This window comes from Suricata suricatta, chromosome 12 (genome assembly GCF_006229205.1).
Source record: "Suricata suricatta isolate VVHF042 chromosome 12, meerkat_22Aug2017_6uvM2_HiC, whole genome shotgun sequence".
Lineage (NCBI taxonomy): Eukaryota > Metazoa > Chordata > Mammalia > Carnivora > Herpestidae > Suricata > Suricata suricatta.
The window spans coordinates 24573268-24586574 of NC_043711.1; the positions used below are offsets into that span (position 1 = coordinate 24573268).

General features: G+C 45.1%; 1 protein-coding gene across 1 annotated transcript in view; it reads right to left on the reverse strand.

Moving 5' to 3' along the window:
• Positions 1-1356: 1356 nt before the first annotated feature.
• IL17RD (interleukin 17 receptor D) overlaps positions 1357-13307 on the reverse strand; it is a 64790-nt gene continuing 52839 nt past the window's right edge. The window contains exons 7-13 of the mRNA XM_029918068.1: positions 13065-13216; positions 11694-11759; positions 9329-9383; positions 7713-7823; positions 6823-7007; positions 2269-3214; positions 1357-1514 (exon numbers count right to left, since the gene is read on the reverse strand). Coding sequence (XP_029773928.1) covers positions 1402-1514; positions 2269-3214; positions 6823-7007; positions 7713-7823; positions 9329-9383; positions 11694-11759; positions 13065-13216 — 1628 coding nt within the window. The 3' untranslated portion in view covers positions 1357-1401. The remainder of the gene's footprint in view (positions 1515-2268; positions 3215-6822; positions 7008-7712; positions 7824-9328; positions 9384-11693; positions 11760-13064; positions 13217-13307) is intronic.

Below are 13307 nucleotides of genomic sequence, written 5' to 3' on the forward strand. Positions count from 1 at the left end.
AAAGATGCTCACAACCCCTCAAGGATTCCACATGAGAGACCAAGATGTCATTACCCACATGCTAATAGATAAAGAGGATTTGAACAACTGTTTTCCCTTTGGAAAGTGAAATTCTGTAGAAACATCATTCATTAAAAACAGAACATTTACTTTTCCTTTTTAAAGCAAATTCTTTCCTCCTAAGCTCTAAATACCTGTTTTTGGTAGGAGCACAAGAGACCAATCTTTCACTGGGTAAATACAACAGAAACACAGTGAAGCACGATTCACAGGCTGGGTTGTGGGGGGAGTACTTTGAGATTCAAGAATTGAATGACTTCCGTTCTCATGTCTTCTTCAGATGATATTAGAAGAGCAAACTCATCTTTGTGATGGTCTCCTTTCCACCTTCTTAAAATGAGATTTATCATCAGTCAAAACCAGTTCAGCAGATTCAGTGCTGTCACCTGCACACGCTGCCATATTTCAGCAGATTCCGATCCCCAATATTCTGGACACAGCTTTAGGTCAGAAGCCAAATGAAGCACAGACTCCAGCTTCCAGTAACATACCCAGTTGGGTATTAGTCTTTTAAAAATAAACTTCCAGGCAGCAACATCTGAGACACTGTGCAGTAAATGCAGCCCCCAGGGAAACTTGGTGGGCAGATCCTGCCCCCACACATGCCTACTCAAAGTAAGAGGTGGTCCTGTGTCCTGAGTTTTGCTGCTTTCTGGACATTGACCAACCTGTGTCAGAAAGAACTGTCTAGATGGTCAGCCTGACCCTGAAGCCCTCACCTCAGCCTGCCTTGGTGCCAACCAATATATACTCACTTTATGAAAGATGATATGATATACAGTCACCTCCTTGACCTTTGACTCAGAGCTTTTTTCAACATCCATGCCATTGTAAATTCTATACCCAAAACACACAAAAACATCATCTATAACAACATGGATTCCAGATAGACTGGCACTTGATTTCTGTGGCTGTAGTGGTACAAAAAGTGCTTCTTCCACAAAGCATTTCCAATCAAAGTAGCCAACAGCGAATGGGCAACATCTGAAGAGATAAATAAAATCTGAATGATCAGTGCAGGTATTTTCCTGTTTTTCTGTGCATGTTTCCTCCCGACCTCTCAGAATTGGCTCTAATCCAAGGTCTGACCTCATGTGACCAGCTGCTGTCAGACCCTATGGACATGCCTTCCAGAAATCCATATGGGTTTAGAAAATTGGAGACATTGCCAAAATATCAGGTAGAGGGATGGGCAAAGAGATCAAGTACTGGCCCGAATTTCACTCCAAATATCCTTGTAGGAGACCTCAGCTCCAAGTGGACTGCTCAACCAGACAGAAGAGCTGGGGGACCAGAGAGAGGCAGCAGCTAAAGTGGCAATGCGTAGACTCCTCCATTTTGTTACAAAGGGGCGACGGCGTGGAGTTCACCAGTGTAGCTGCAGCAACCAGGTTCTGCTTGGCATGCCCCAGAGGTGAGGAGCTTGGAAGGGAAGGCAGGAGGGTCCTCCTCACCTAAGGAAAGAAGACAGGGCAGAGCCACATGTCATCACACTTCCCTGGGCTGAGGGCTAAGGCCAGACTGTGGCTGCATCTGGGCTTGGACTGTGGGCTTTACAAACAAGCAAGCATACCAACTGACTTAAGACAGTGCATTCTCATCCCGGTGGTGGGTCAAGGGTTTGCCTGCATGACTGCTCCTGGCTATAGGCCCTGTAAGGAGCAGCCCCAGATGGCATCCTGCCGATGTGCCCTAGGGAGGCAGGGCTCTTCTACAAAGCCCTCCTGCCCGGCCCTGTGCTAAGATATGATGGAGAGAATACTGTGTCCATCAACCCCAGGATCACAAGATGTGGCTTTCAAACCATTGGTGAACACCTCAAATCTCAACAAAGATACAGGCCCACAGACCCTCACCCAACACCCCTGGGACAAGCTGTGTCTTGGTAGTTAGATGCCTATGGAGTTCAGGAAGATGATAAAATTTATGCACACACTGCATGCTACATAACACCATTTACAGGGCCTGGGCAAGCTCACTGTAACTTAGCATCAGTATTTCTGCAGTTCATACATGTGAACATTCCCAATGGCTGGAATAAATAAGAGACTACCAAAGGAGTTGTGTTACTTCCCATGAGGTTTCATTGCCAATAAGTCCAGACCAGAATTAGGAAAACCCTTGCATGGATTTGGGAATTAGGGACAAAGGCTGTGGCCTGCATCAGGAACCCAACCCAAAGGCACTCTCAGCTCTCCTGCACCTTACCCAGGCCAGAGGAGGAGGACACGCTCTCCGTCAGTGAAGATGTTTCTGTCTGATCTGCTGAGAGTCCTTCCATTAGGGGTAGGGACAGCTCCGAGGAGGGCACGGAGGAGTCGTAGATGCCTGAGTCTCGGGGCATATCCGAGGGGCTGGCGGCTTTCACCACGTGCAGCAGGGGGCGCAGGACTGAGCTGCTGCCAGGCCTGGGCCCTACCTCCACGTCTTGGTCCAGGCCCAAGTGCTGGCCCTCCAAGGGCGAATCGGCCTGCGCCCCGGGAACCCCGGGGACCCCTGCCTCGGCCTTGAGGCAGAAATCGCTGTCAGGCCCTGGTTTGCACATGACATCATTTAACACCAAGCCCGAGTCAAACTTCTCCAGCACTGGCTCCCGGTAGTGCAGTGGGGTAGGGCAGAGAGGAATGAATTGCTTCTCAAACCAGTCGGGTTCCTCATCGATAAATTGGTGCATGTTGCAAATGGCGACATAAAGAGACCGGCCTGATTTGCTGCGAAAGTAGTTCCTTCTGCTCACCTGTCCGGGGTACTGTCCGGGCTCTGGGAGACCGTGGTCTCGGGAGTGCAGGTGGGAACAGAGCTGAGGAAGGTTGTCCATGAGCTTGTACTTGGTGCTCAGGTCCAGGATGCCAGGAACATCTCCCTCGCAGGAATAGTCGAAGTAAACGGTGATGAACTTGCTGAGCTGGGCTGAGGAGCTCTGTTTGGCCTGGCGGAGCTTTTCAGCGATGGCGGACACAGCCACCAGGAAGAGCTCGCCTTTCCCAGAGCCCCGGCCACTGCTTTTGTGCCTGTAGTTCTTCTTGTCCACAAAGTACTTCATGCCTTTGGAACACACCACGATGATGAACTGGGACTCATGGATCTTCTGGATGACCCATTCTCTCTGCCCTTCCCGGCAAAGACTGAAGTCTTCCCACAGGTCCAGAGCCACCTGGAAAGAGATCACGGACCTCACTCACCTGTACCTCTGGGTGGGGGCAAGGGCGGGGGGGTCAGATCAGGTAACAAAAACAAGAGTGTTAAAAGGTCACATCATATGTCCTTAAGAATTATCAGCACTGCCGTGTGCAGGCTCCAGGCTGCTGGCCTCTGAGAACAGCTCACGTTCTGTGGGTGAGGGTGACAGGCCAGGTCCTCTGCATTGTGCCCTTGTTCTAGCGTAATGTGAGGCCATCAACAAACACACTCACTCTATGAGGGAAGATCCTGAAGTGAAGTCTGGAAGGTGATGATGGAAGGATGGGAGTGAGGGACCCCAAAGCAGCAGCAAATGGGGCTCGGGTCTGGATGCCAGAGCTGCCCACAATGCTGACTGACTCACAGCTTAGACAGCGTAACTGACAAAGAAGACCTCCTTGGCCCCAAGGTCAGCTATGCTGTTTACCAGTCAGTCAACAGCCAGAGAGGAGGGTGGTGGACTGCAGTAACACAGCCACTCTTATTAATGCACTTGTGAATGACTGGCACCTTCCCCCATGACTTCATGGCAATTTATGGGGTCATAAGGCCTTTAACCCCAAGGAGGTTCTTGGAGGGCATTTAGGGGAGGGACACTGACGAAGGAAGAAAAACCAGGCATACATGTCCCTTTCAGAGGGCCTCACCTTCTCAGACCATTTTTATCTAATTCTGCTAAAAATGTCTCTTGGCAGTTGTATCAACTTCTTTTTGTGGCTCAGAAACTAATTCCCAGGGGCACCTGGATGGCTCAAGTCAGTTAACTCGTCAGCTCAGGTCATGATCTCATGGTTCATGAGTTTGAGCCCTGCATTGGGCTCTGCACTTACAGTGTGAAGTCTGCCTGGGATTCTCTCTTCCTCTCTTGCCTCTCTCCCGTTTGCACATGTGCATACTCTCTCCTTCTCAAAAACAAATAAATAATCTTAAAAAAGAAAAAGGGAAACTAATTCCCAGTGGCTATGCCTGAATGCAGGAGCCACTGTCTCTTATGGAGAAGGAGGTTCTGAAACGACTTTGTCTTCCTTTTTGCCTCTAAGGTGTTATCAAAGGGGAGAAGTTCCCCAGCATCCACCCACTTGCTGAAAATAATCCTAATTGTTTTATATTTCCTTAATTCTCACTAGCATTATACATTCTAAAAGCTAACTGGGAATATATACCAAGTATTTAAAATATTTTTCCATCTTTGGCCCATCAATTTTAATTCCTGGCTTCTATCTCTGGAAATCATCAGAAATGAGGCAAAATTAAACTCCTGAGTTGTTTAACAATATGAAATAACTCAATTATAATAAACTGATATTATGGATCACGTGGCTATTTAATACTGCATGGTGCAGCCATGCTGGAAAACAGTATGGAGGTTCCTCAGAAAGTCAAAACTAGAACTACCCTATGATCCAGCAATTGTATTACTAGGTATTTCCCCAAAGAATACAAAAATGCTAACGCAGCCTGATGTTTATAGCAGCATTATCAACAATAGGCAAATTATGGAAAGGCTTAAATGTCCATTGATAAAGAAGATATGCTATATTGCAAACAATGGAATACTACTTGGTGATGAAAAAGAATGACATCTTGCCATTTGCAACAATGTGGATGAAACAAGAGAGTATTGTCCTAAGCGAAATAAGTCAGATAAAGACAGACATCATGTGATGTCACTCATATGTGGAATTTGAGAAACTTAACAGATGACCATAGGGGAGGGGAAGGAAAAATAAGATACAACAAAAAGGGAAGCAAACCATAAGAGACTCTTTAAATACAAAGAACAAACTGAGGGTTGATGGGGGTGGGGGACTGGGAGGGTAGAGAAGATGGGTGATGGGTATGGAGGAAGGCACTTACTGAGGTGAGCACTGGGCATTGTAGGTAAGTGATGAATCTTGAATATCTGCTCCTGAAGCCAAGACTATCCTGTATGTTAGCTAACTTGACAATGGAAAAAAGCAGATGTGGCATGCATATACATTATACATTAGATGTTTTTTATCATATTTTATTATTACATTATATATCTATATCTACATATGTGTGTGTGTGTGTGTGTGTGTGTGTGTGTGTGTGTGTGTGTGACAGGATATTACTCAGCCATAGACAAGAATAATATCTTGCCATTTGCAATAACATGGATGGAGCTAGAGAGTATTATACTAAGCAAAATAAGTCTATCAGAGAAAGACAGATACCATATGATTTCACTCATATGTGGAATTTAAGAAACAAAACAATCATTGGGGGAAAAGGGGAGAGAGAAAGCAAACCAAGAAAGAGACTCTTAACTACAGAGAACAAACTGGTGGTTACCAGAGGGGAGGTGGGTAGGAGATGGGTGAAAAAGGTGATGGGGATTAAGGAGGGCACTTGTCATGATGAGCACCAGGCGTGGTGTGGAAGTGTTGAATCCCTACTGTCTACACTGGAAAATATTATTACACTGTATGTTTTGCTAACAGGAATTTAAAAACTTAAAAAGTAAGGAAATAAAATTATAGTTTACATAGAACTTTCAATAGTGTAAAAAGTTATGAAATGAAGAGACAGAAAAAAAATCTAATCCTCTCAAAATGCAAAACGGTCTGAATCCACCCATGTAGGAAAAAACTGGAAGGAAATACACCAAATATTAACTGTGGTTCCTCTTTCTTCCAGGTTGAGATTACAGGCCATTTGTTTTCTTTGTCATCCTTTTCTGTTTGCAAATTTTCTACAGTATTACACTCGTAATTGGAAGACTTTTTCCCCCTGAGGCTAGATAGTTACAAAGTAGAGCAAATGGGTTGTCTGTATCTGAAGACTGTGTGGCAGCAGCCAGAGTTTGCCGGTGGTTTTTCAGGACACAGGCCAATCGGCCCATCTTCATAGCTTCATGTGTCAGCCTTGGAAATAGGAGTTCTTGACACTAGGGGGCAGCCTTGCCACAGGGAAAGACTAAAAGCTACCAGCAGTCAGTATCAAAGCATAACTAACTTCAATCACACAATTACTGTACAGTTCTTGCATTTGTAAGAAACAGAGTGTGCCTTCCATGAGAGCTTCAAACCTCACTCTAAAATTAGAGAAAAGCTACATATTAATAGCTTAACTCGAAACAATAGGCAAGAAACCTGAGCAGACCATTTGAGTACGTCACGCATTATTGTTTTCCTTTGTTAGCAAAATTTCTCCAAAGAGTTGTCTAAACCCAATGCTTTATTTTCCATCTTCTCTTTGACCTTTCAAGGCCCATAGACGTCTTGAATGACTACCGCCAATCCTCCTGTTGTATGTTCACAGGGCACATGCCATTTCCCTTCATGCAACTGTATGGTCTTTTTGGTGTTTATAAAACTTCATGCCAGGGAGGTACCCCTAAAGGCTTTTGGGCAGGAGTGTTTCAGGGTAGGACTAAGTGCTAGGAAACATTTAGGGCTGATGATGGGTAGGACAGACTGAAGAAGTGTGAGGCTGCCCCCAATTTGGAAGCTAGCCCATGATGGAAGGCAAGAGTCACCAAAGGAAGCCGGGAGGTGGTGAAGAGTGTGGGAGCATGCGTCCTGCCCAAGGGAAGAGAAGAGACCTCAGACTCCTCACCTCACAGCCGCAGAAGTCCTGGAGGAAGTAGGCAAAACACCGGACAACGTTCATGTGATTCTGGCCATCTTTACTGGAATAGCAGAGAAAGACCTTTGGCCGAGGCCGGAGCCTCTCTCTGGGGAGGGCCGTGGTGTACGAGGAGGACTCAGAGCTCTCTTCATCTAAATGTGAATATATATTTTCTAAATTGGAAAAGAAGATAAGGTTGATGCCTACGAGCAATGCTTTGTCCTGTTCCCTAAGACTCAGCAACAGTTGACATGTCCACCTGGGGTCGCCACTGGGAATGGGACACCTGGATTCCCCCGTGGAGAAACAAATGGCCAAGGTTTGTTGTTCGCCCGACACTGCCCTCAGGTAAGCTGAGAAAACTGCAGGTACCACCCCGGCCAGCAGAGCGCTGGCGCAACTACCAGACCAATTAAGCCCTGGCAGCTGACCTTCTTAAACAAAATGGGTGGGGGGAGAAAAAACCCTTTTATTGAGGTATAACTTATAAAGTACATAACTCTTAAAAGTACGTCTCAATAAATTTTTATCTAAGTATATGCCTATGCAACCACCACTCAGATCAAACATTTCCAAGCTCCCCCAGGAAGCTCCTTCCCAACACCTGACTTTTAGAAGGGATGGAGCCCCACCTCTACCCTTACTCACACCTTTAAACTTCCTTTAATGTTTTTGAATTTACGATCTTGAATTTGAGAACACAATCACAACTTCGTGTTCATAGCTCCTGAGGTTAAAAGTCAAGGTTTAAATGCTAGAGCTACAGGAGCTATGTGGCTTCCCAGATGCCCACTATGGGCAGGACCAAGGGCTCCCACGCTCCCTCTGTTGGCTGCGGTCCTGCCAACCTGGGGGGAACATACCACACAGAGCGATACCTTGTTGCTTCTTGCGGCACATCACAGTGAAGAGGGTGGCAAATGCAGAGATGACAACCAGAGGCACGGTGATGGCTACAGCCCTAATGGGCCCTGCCCACGGGGAATGTGCTGGGAAATTCCAAAGAGAAGAGGCTTGAAACTTAAGTGGCACAAGGTCAAAGGGAAATCTCCCACCCCACTCTTCTTCTTTTTAATATTAAAAAACTTTTTTTAATCCTTATTTTTGAGAAAGAGAGAGACAGAGTTCGAGTAGGGGAGAGTCAGAGAGTGAGGGAAACACAGAATCTGAAGCAGGTTCCAGGCTCTGGGCTGTCAGCACAGAGTCCAACTTGCGGCTCGAACTCATGAAACGTGAGCTCATGACATGAGCCAAAGCCAGACGCTTGGTTGACTAAACCACCCAGGAGGCTCTTAAAATATTTTTTTAAATGTTTATTTATTTTTAAGAGAGAGAGAGAGAGGGAGAGGGAGAGCGCGCGCAAGTGGGGGAGGGGCAGGAAGAGAGGGAGACACAGAATCCGAAGCAGAATCTGGGCTCCAGGCTTTGTCAGCACAGAGCCTGAAACGGGGCTCAAACTCATGAGCCATGAGATCATGACCTGAGCCAAAGTTGGACACTTAACCGACTGAGCCACCCAGGCCCTCTCCTACTCCCCTCTTCCCTTATTAAACCTAAGCTGTGTAACAGATTCTAGGACCCCTTAACCACATTTCTCTAGTACTGGTCTGGAGATTATAAAATGGTTCCTTTTAAAGGGTTGTAGGGGCACCTGGGTGGCTCAGTTGGTTGAGAGTCTGACTTTGGCTCAGGTCATGATCTCAGGGTTTGTGGGTTCGAGCCCCACATCAGGCTATATGCTGACTGCTAGCTCAGAGCCTGCAGCCTGCTTCGGATTCTGTGTCTCCCTCTCTCTCCGTTCCTCCCCTGTTCATGCTCTGTTTCTCTCTGTCTCTCAAAAAAAAAAAAAAAAAAAGTAAAAAAAATTTTTTTTAAATAAAGGGTTGTAGAATACAATAGTTAGAATTGGTGGGACAGTAAATACCTGTGTGTAAGAATTCTGCCCAAGGAAACCTCGCCTCCCACTTTTTCCCCAAGGACAAGAGGCTATTTAATCCCAGCCACACAAAAATACACACCGACCACACTGGTGTCAGTTTTTCAGGCATTGACATTAGACTGGAAGGAAAGTCAGCTTTGATGGGATAGCTTTTATTTTTATTGTTTTTAAGTTTGTTTATTTATTTATTTTGAGAGAGTGTGCACACACATGTGAGAGTGGGAGGGGCAGAGAGAGAGAGAGAGAGAGAGAGAAAATCCCAAGCAGGCTCCGCACTGTCAGTGCCGGGTCTGACATGGGGGGATGCAGGGCTCAGTCTCACAAGCCGTGAAATCAGGACTCGAGCCAAGATCATGACCTGAGCCGAAATCAAGAGTCAGATGCTTAGCTGACTGAGCCACCCAGGTGCCCCAATGGAACATTGTTTTAAAAGACAAGAGCTCAAATGCTATGTTTTAATTTTGTAAACCATGAAGTACAGAAAGTATCAAATAGCATGGTCTGCTGTAGTCCTGAGCCAACATTTTAACAGAATATGTTTTTTAAAATTCATACCTGGCTTTAAGGCATAATGCATCACTTTTCTTGTTGTATTAGTGTCATCCACGAGCTGTAAATCAGAGGATGCTGTGTCATTATTTTATGAAAGTGATAACATCTCAACAGATTTCATTCATGTTTCCATCTATGGACAGTCAGGGGGCAGGAGGAAGGAGCGCTGCTGTCTATGGTCACATACAAGCCAGAACTAGACAGTAAGTCAGATCCATCTGTGCTTTACCAACTCAAAACCCTCACCCTCATTACCTTCCCTTTCATAAATCAAACGTGGTTCATTCACTGATGAATTCAGTTGGTGAGTTCCACACTCTAACAACCCTCGATTACAGCGGCATCCTACCACTAATTTTACGGGGTCCCCATTAATGCTTTAAGAGGGTGTGTCAGTTCAAAACTACATACAGCTTCCAAGTCATACAACCTGTCTTTCTCCCAAAATGTTGAGACATGTTGGCTTCTCTGAATAGTGGGACTATGGGAAAATTTTTATTTCCTTTTCTATTTTTCTTTTTTTTTCTATTTTTGTTTTACTCCTATTTTTATAGTATGTTTGATACTAAAAAAGTAATCTAAAATAAAAGAAGAGGGGCGCCTGGGTGGCTTAGTCAGTTGAGTGTCTAATTTCAGCTCAGGTCATGATCTCTTGGCTTACAAGTTCGAGCCCTGTGTCAGGCTCTGTGCTGTCAGCTTAGAGCCTGGAGCCTCCTTCAGATTCTGTGTCTCCTTCTCTTTCTGCCCTTCCCCTGCTTGCACTCTGTGTGTCTCTCTCTCTCTCAAAATAAATTAAAACATTAAATAAAAGAATAAAAATATATATCATTTGCATGCTTTTTTCTGAGGTATTTAGAACTTCATGTATATTTATACAGAAAATAACAGAAACATAGAGAGGGATAGGCAGGTATAATGGGGAGAACTTTTGCTTTCTGTTTTATTTCTAAATTTTTTATTTTTTAATTTTTATTTATTTTGAGAGAGAGAAAGAGTGAATGTGAGAGGGGGAGGGGTAGGGTAAGGAGAGGGAGAGGGAGAGGGAGAGGGAGAGGGAGAGGGAGAGGGAGGAGAGGCAGAGGCAGAGGCAGAGGCAGAGGCAGAGGCAGAGGCAGAGGCAGAGGGAGAGGCAGAGGGAGAGGGAATCCCAAGCAGGCTCCATACACTGTCAGTGCAGGGAACGATGCCAGGACTGTGACATCATGACCTGAGCCAAAACCAAAAGTCAGACACTCAACCAATTGAGTCACCCAGGCGTCCCACTAAAAGATTTTTAAATTTAAAAACATATTTTTGTAGTATGAAGGTGTAGGGGCCCAGGGCAGGTTGTCCTGGTAGGTACCACAATGTCCTAGTGATAAATACTTTGAAATGAAGCTACTTGGGGAATAAGCAAGGATACTCAGACTCTCTCCCTCCATCCCTCTGAAAGCAGGAAATAGATCTCCCATATAACAAATACCCTCACTGTACAAACAAGTAAAAACAACACCCTTTTGGTCTGAGATAGGGACTTGAAAATCAAGAAAGCTGTAGAAATAAACCTTATTACTTTTTTCTAATTTATTACCTCAGCCTAATTCCCACTTAGAATTCCTTACTAAGTAAAGCTCTCAAACATCTATTTTCTTTTTTTTTTAGATTAAGACTTTTTTAAATGTTTTATTTATTTTTTTTATTTATTTTTGATACAGAGAGAGACAGAGCATGAGAGGGGGAGGGGCAGAGAGAGAAGGAGACACAGAACCGGAAGCAGGCTCCAGGCTCTGAGCTAGCTGTCAGCACAGAGCCCGACGCGGGGCTTGAACCCACGAACGTGGTATCTGACCTGAGCCGAAGTCGGAGGCTTAACCGACTGAGCCACCCAGGCGCCCCCTATTTTCTTTATCCTGTCAATCCTCACTAATTTAGTATCTCTTTGTTTAAAAAGTATAAAAACTACACCTGCGTCTGTCATTTCTTTGAGTCTCAATTTCATTATTGGTCCTCTCTGCACACTAAGACTCTGGTTTTTTTCTCCCCATAATCTGTCTCATGTCAGTTTAATTCCTAAAACAGCTAGAAGAACCCAAGGAAGAAAGGAGGAATTTCCTCCTTCCCTTCAAAGGAATGCTGTATAGAAATTCTAAGTCATGAACTCTCTATTTTCATAAAATATTTATATGAACTATTTGAAATATTGAATGAGAAAAATCAAAGATTGATTACATATGAACTTTTGAAAAAGCATGTTAAAGACCATGTAAAAATATAATCGTACACACACCCTTCATGGCTTGAAATTTTACTGTTGTAAACAGCTGGAATTCTACATGAACTAGATTCATTCTGTAGAATTAATAACAGGGCTTTCTAGAGTTATACATACCTCAATTATATAATCTCCAGGAGAAACATTTTGAAGGAGGCAGCTGGTTGTCTCTGTATTTTGCTCCTGCAAAGAAACAAAACAACACTTTTGAAACTCACTTCTTGGATGAAGGTCATCGGGACTGCTCTTTCCCCCTAGAGCGAAAGGAGACAGGCCACCAGTCTTAATTGCGTTCAGAACGCATTAGGTCAGAAAGCTACCGCGTGTATCTGCTATGTGTTCACTGCTACAACTTCACTCTGATAAAAAGGCCCAGGAGAGCCCAGGACCACCCCCTCCCCCTTCCCCTCACACCCATAGTCTAAATTTAGCTGGTGATGCCCTCAGCAGACATATTTCATCTGAAGACAAAGAAGCTAGTTAGAATACTCTTTACTTATTGAAAGGGTGAGGAAGAAAATTATCTGCCCATGTCTGTGCACGTTTTATGTGCTGTAATTTTAACTTGAGCAGAAGGTCAAGGAAGGTCAATGACACAGGTGAGAGCCCACAGGAAAACAAAACTCGACGATATAGGAACACATCCAGGAAGGCACTAGCTTCTGCCATCCTGACCAAAACCCTCTCCTGGTGCTCACTAGAGGCAGCCTAGCAGTCCTGTGCACTTGCACCAAACATCTCCCCCTCTTGCTGACCACCCTCAGTTTAAGAACTTGGCTGCTGAGCTCCTAATTGACTTTGGCCTATGTGTAAAATCAGTAGGCTCCTGAAATCCTATTGGATTGGCTCCTAAATGTGGTTTTCCTACTGACTGGCTGTGTGACCTTGAGCGAGCTAGGTGACTACCTGAGCCTCAGGTTGCCCATCTGTAAAGTGGGCATATAGTTGTAAGGATTCAGTGAGCATAGAGCATGGTGACTGGCACACCATGAGCACCCAATTAATGTTTAAAACATAGTAGAAGGAACTAGAAACACTTAATTCTTTTGGTTTCCTGGTAATGCCTTTTCCAGGCTACATCACCACAGGGATAGCTGGGGTATAGATAACTGGGGTACAGTGAGGATGTCCCTGAGATAGAACATGCTGGAATATCTACCAACTGCTGAGAGTCAAAGCCTAATGTTATGTTGAACCACCCAGACTCCAGGGGCCCAGGGCTCACTTTAAAACATGTAGTACTTCTGGGATCCCTGGGTGGCTCAGTCAGTTAAGTATTCGACTTTGGCTCAGGTCATGATCTCCCGGTTCACGAGTTCAAGCCCTGCATCAGGCTCTGTGCTGACAGTTCAGAGCCTGGAGCCTGCTTCAGCTTCTGTGTCTCTGTCTCTTTCTGCCCCTTCCCTGCTCATGCTCTGTCTCTCTCTCAAAAATAAACATTAAAAAGGTTTAAAACATATATTCCTTAATGTACACATGGCAGCTCACCTGTTTACAGGTCTTTCGTTTGAAGGGCCCTTCATGCTTGAGCTTATAATGAAGATAGAAGAAACGGAAGCCAAAGGTGTGTGGCGCGTGGTCAAAGGACACTTGCATGTCCAAACCGTGCTGGGTGATGTTCAGGTTCCGAGGCTTCCAGACTGGGAAGAGGAAGGACCGGAGTGAGCACCCAGAGGCCGCCCCGACTCTACTGTGCTGGCAAGACTTGACAGACAGGAATGGCTCTACTTA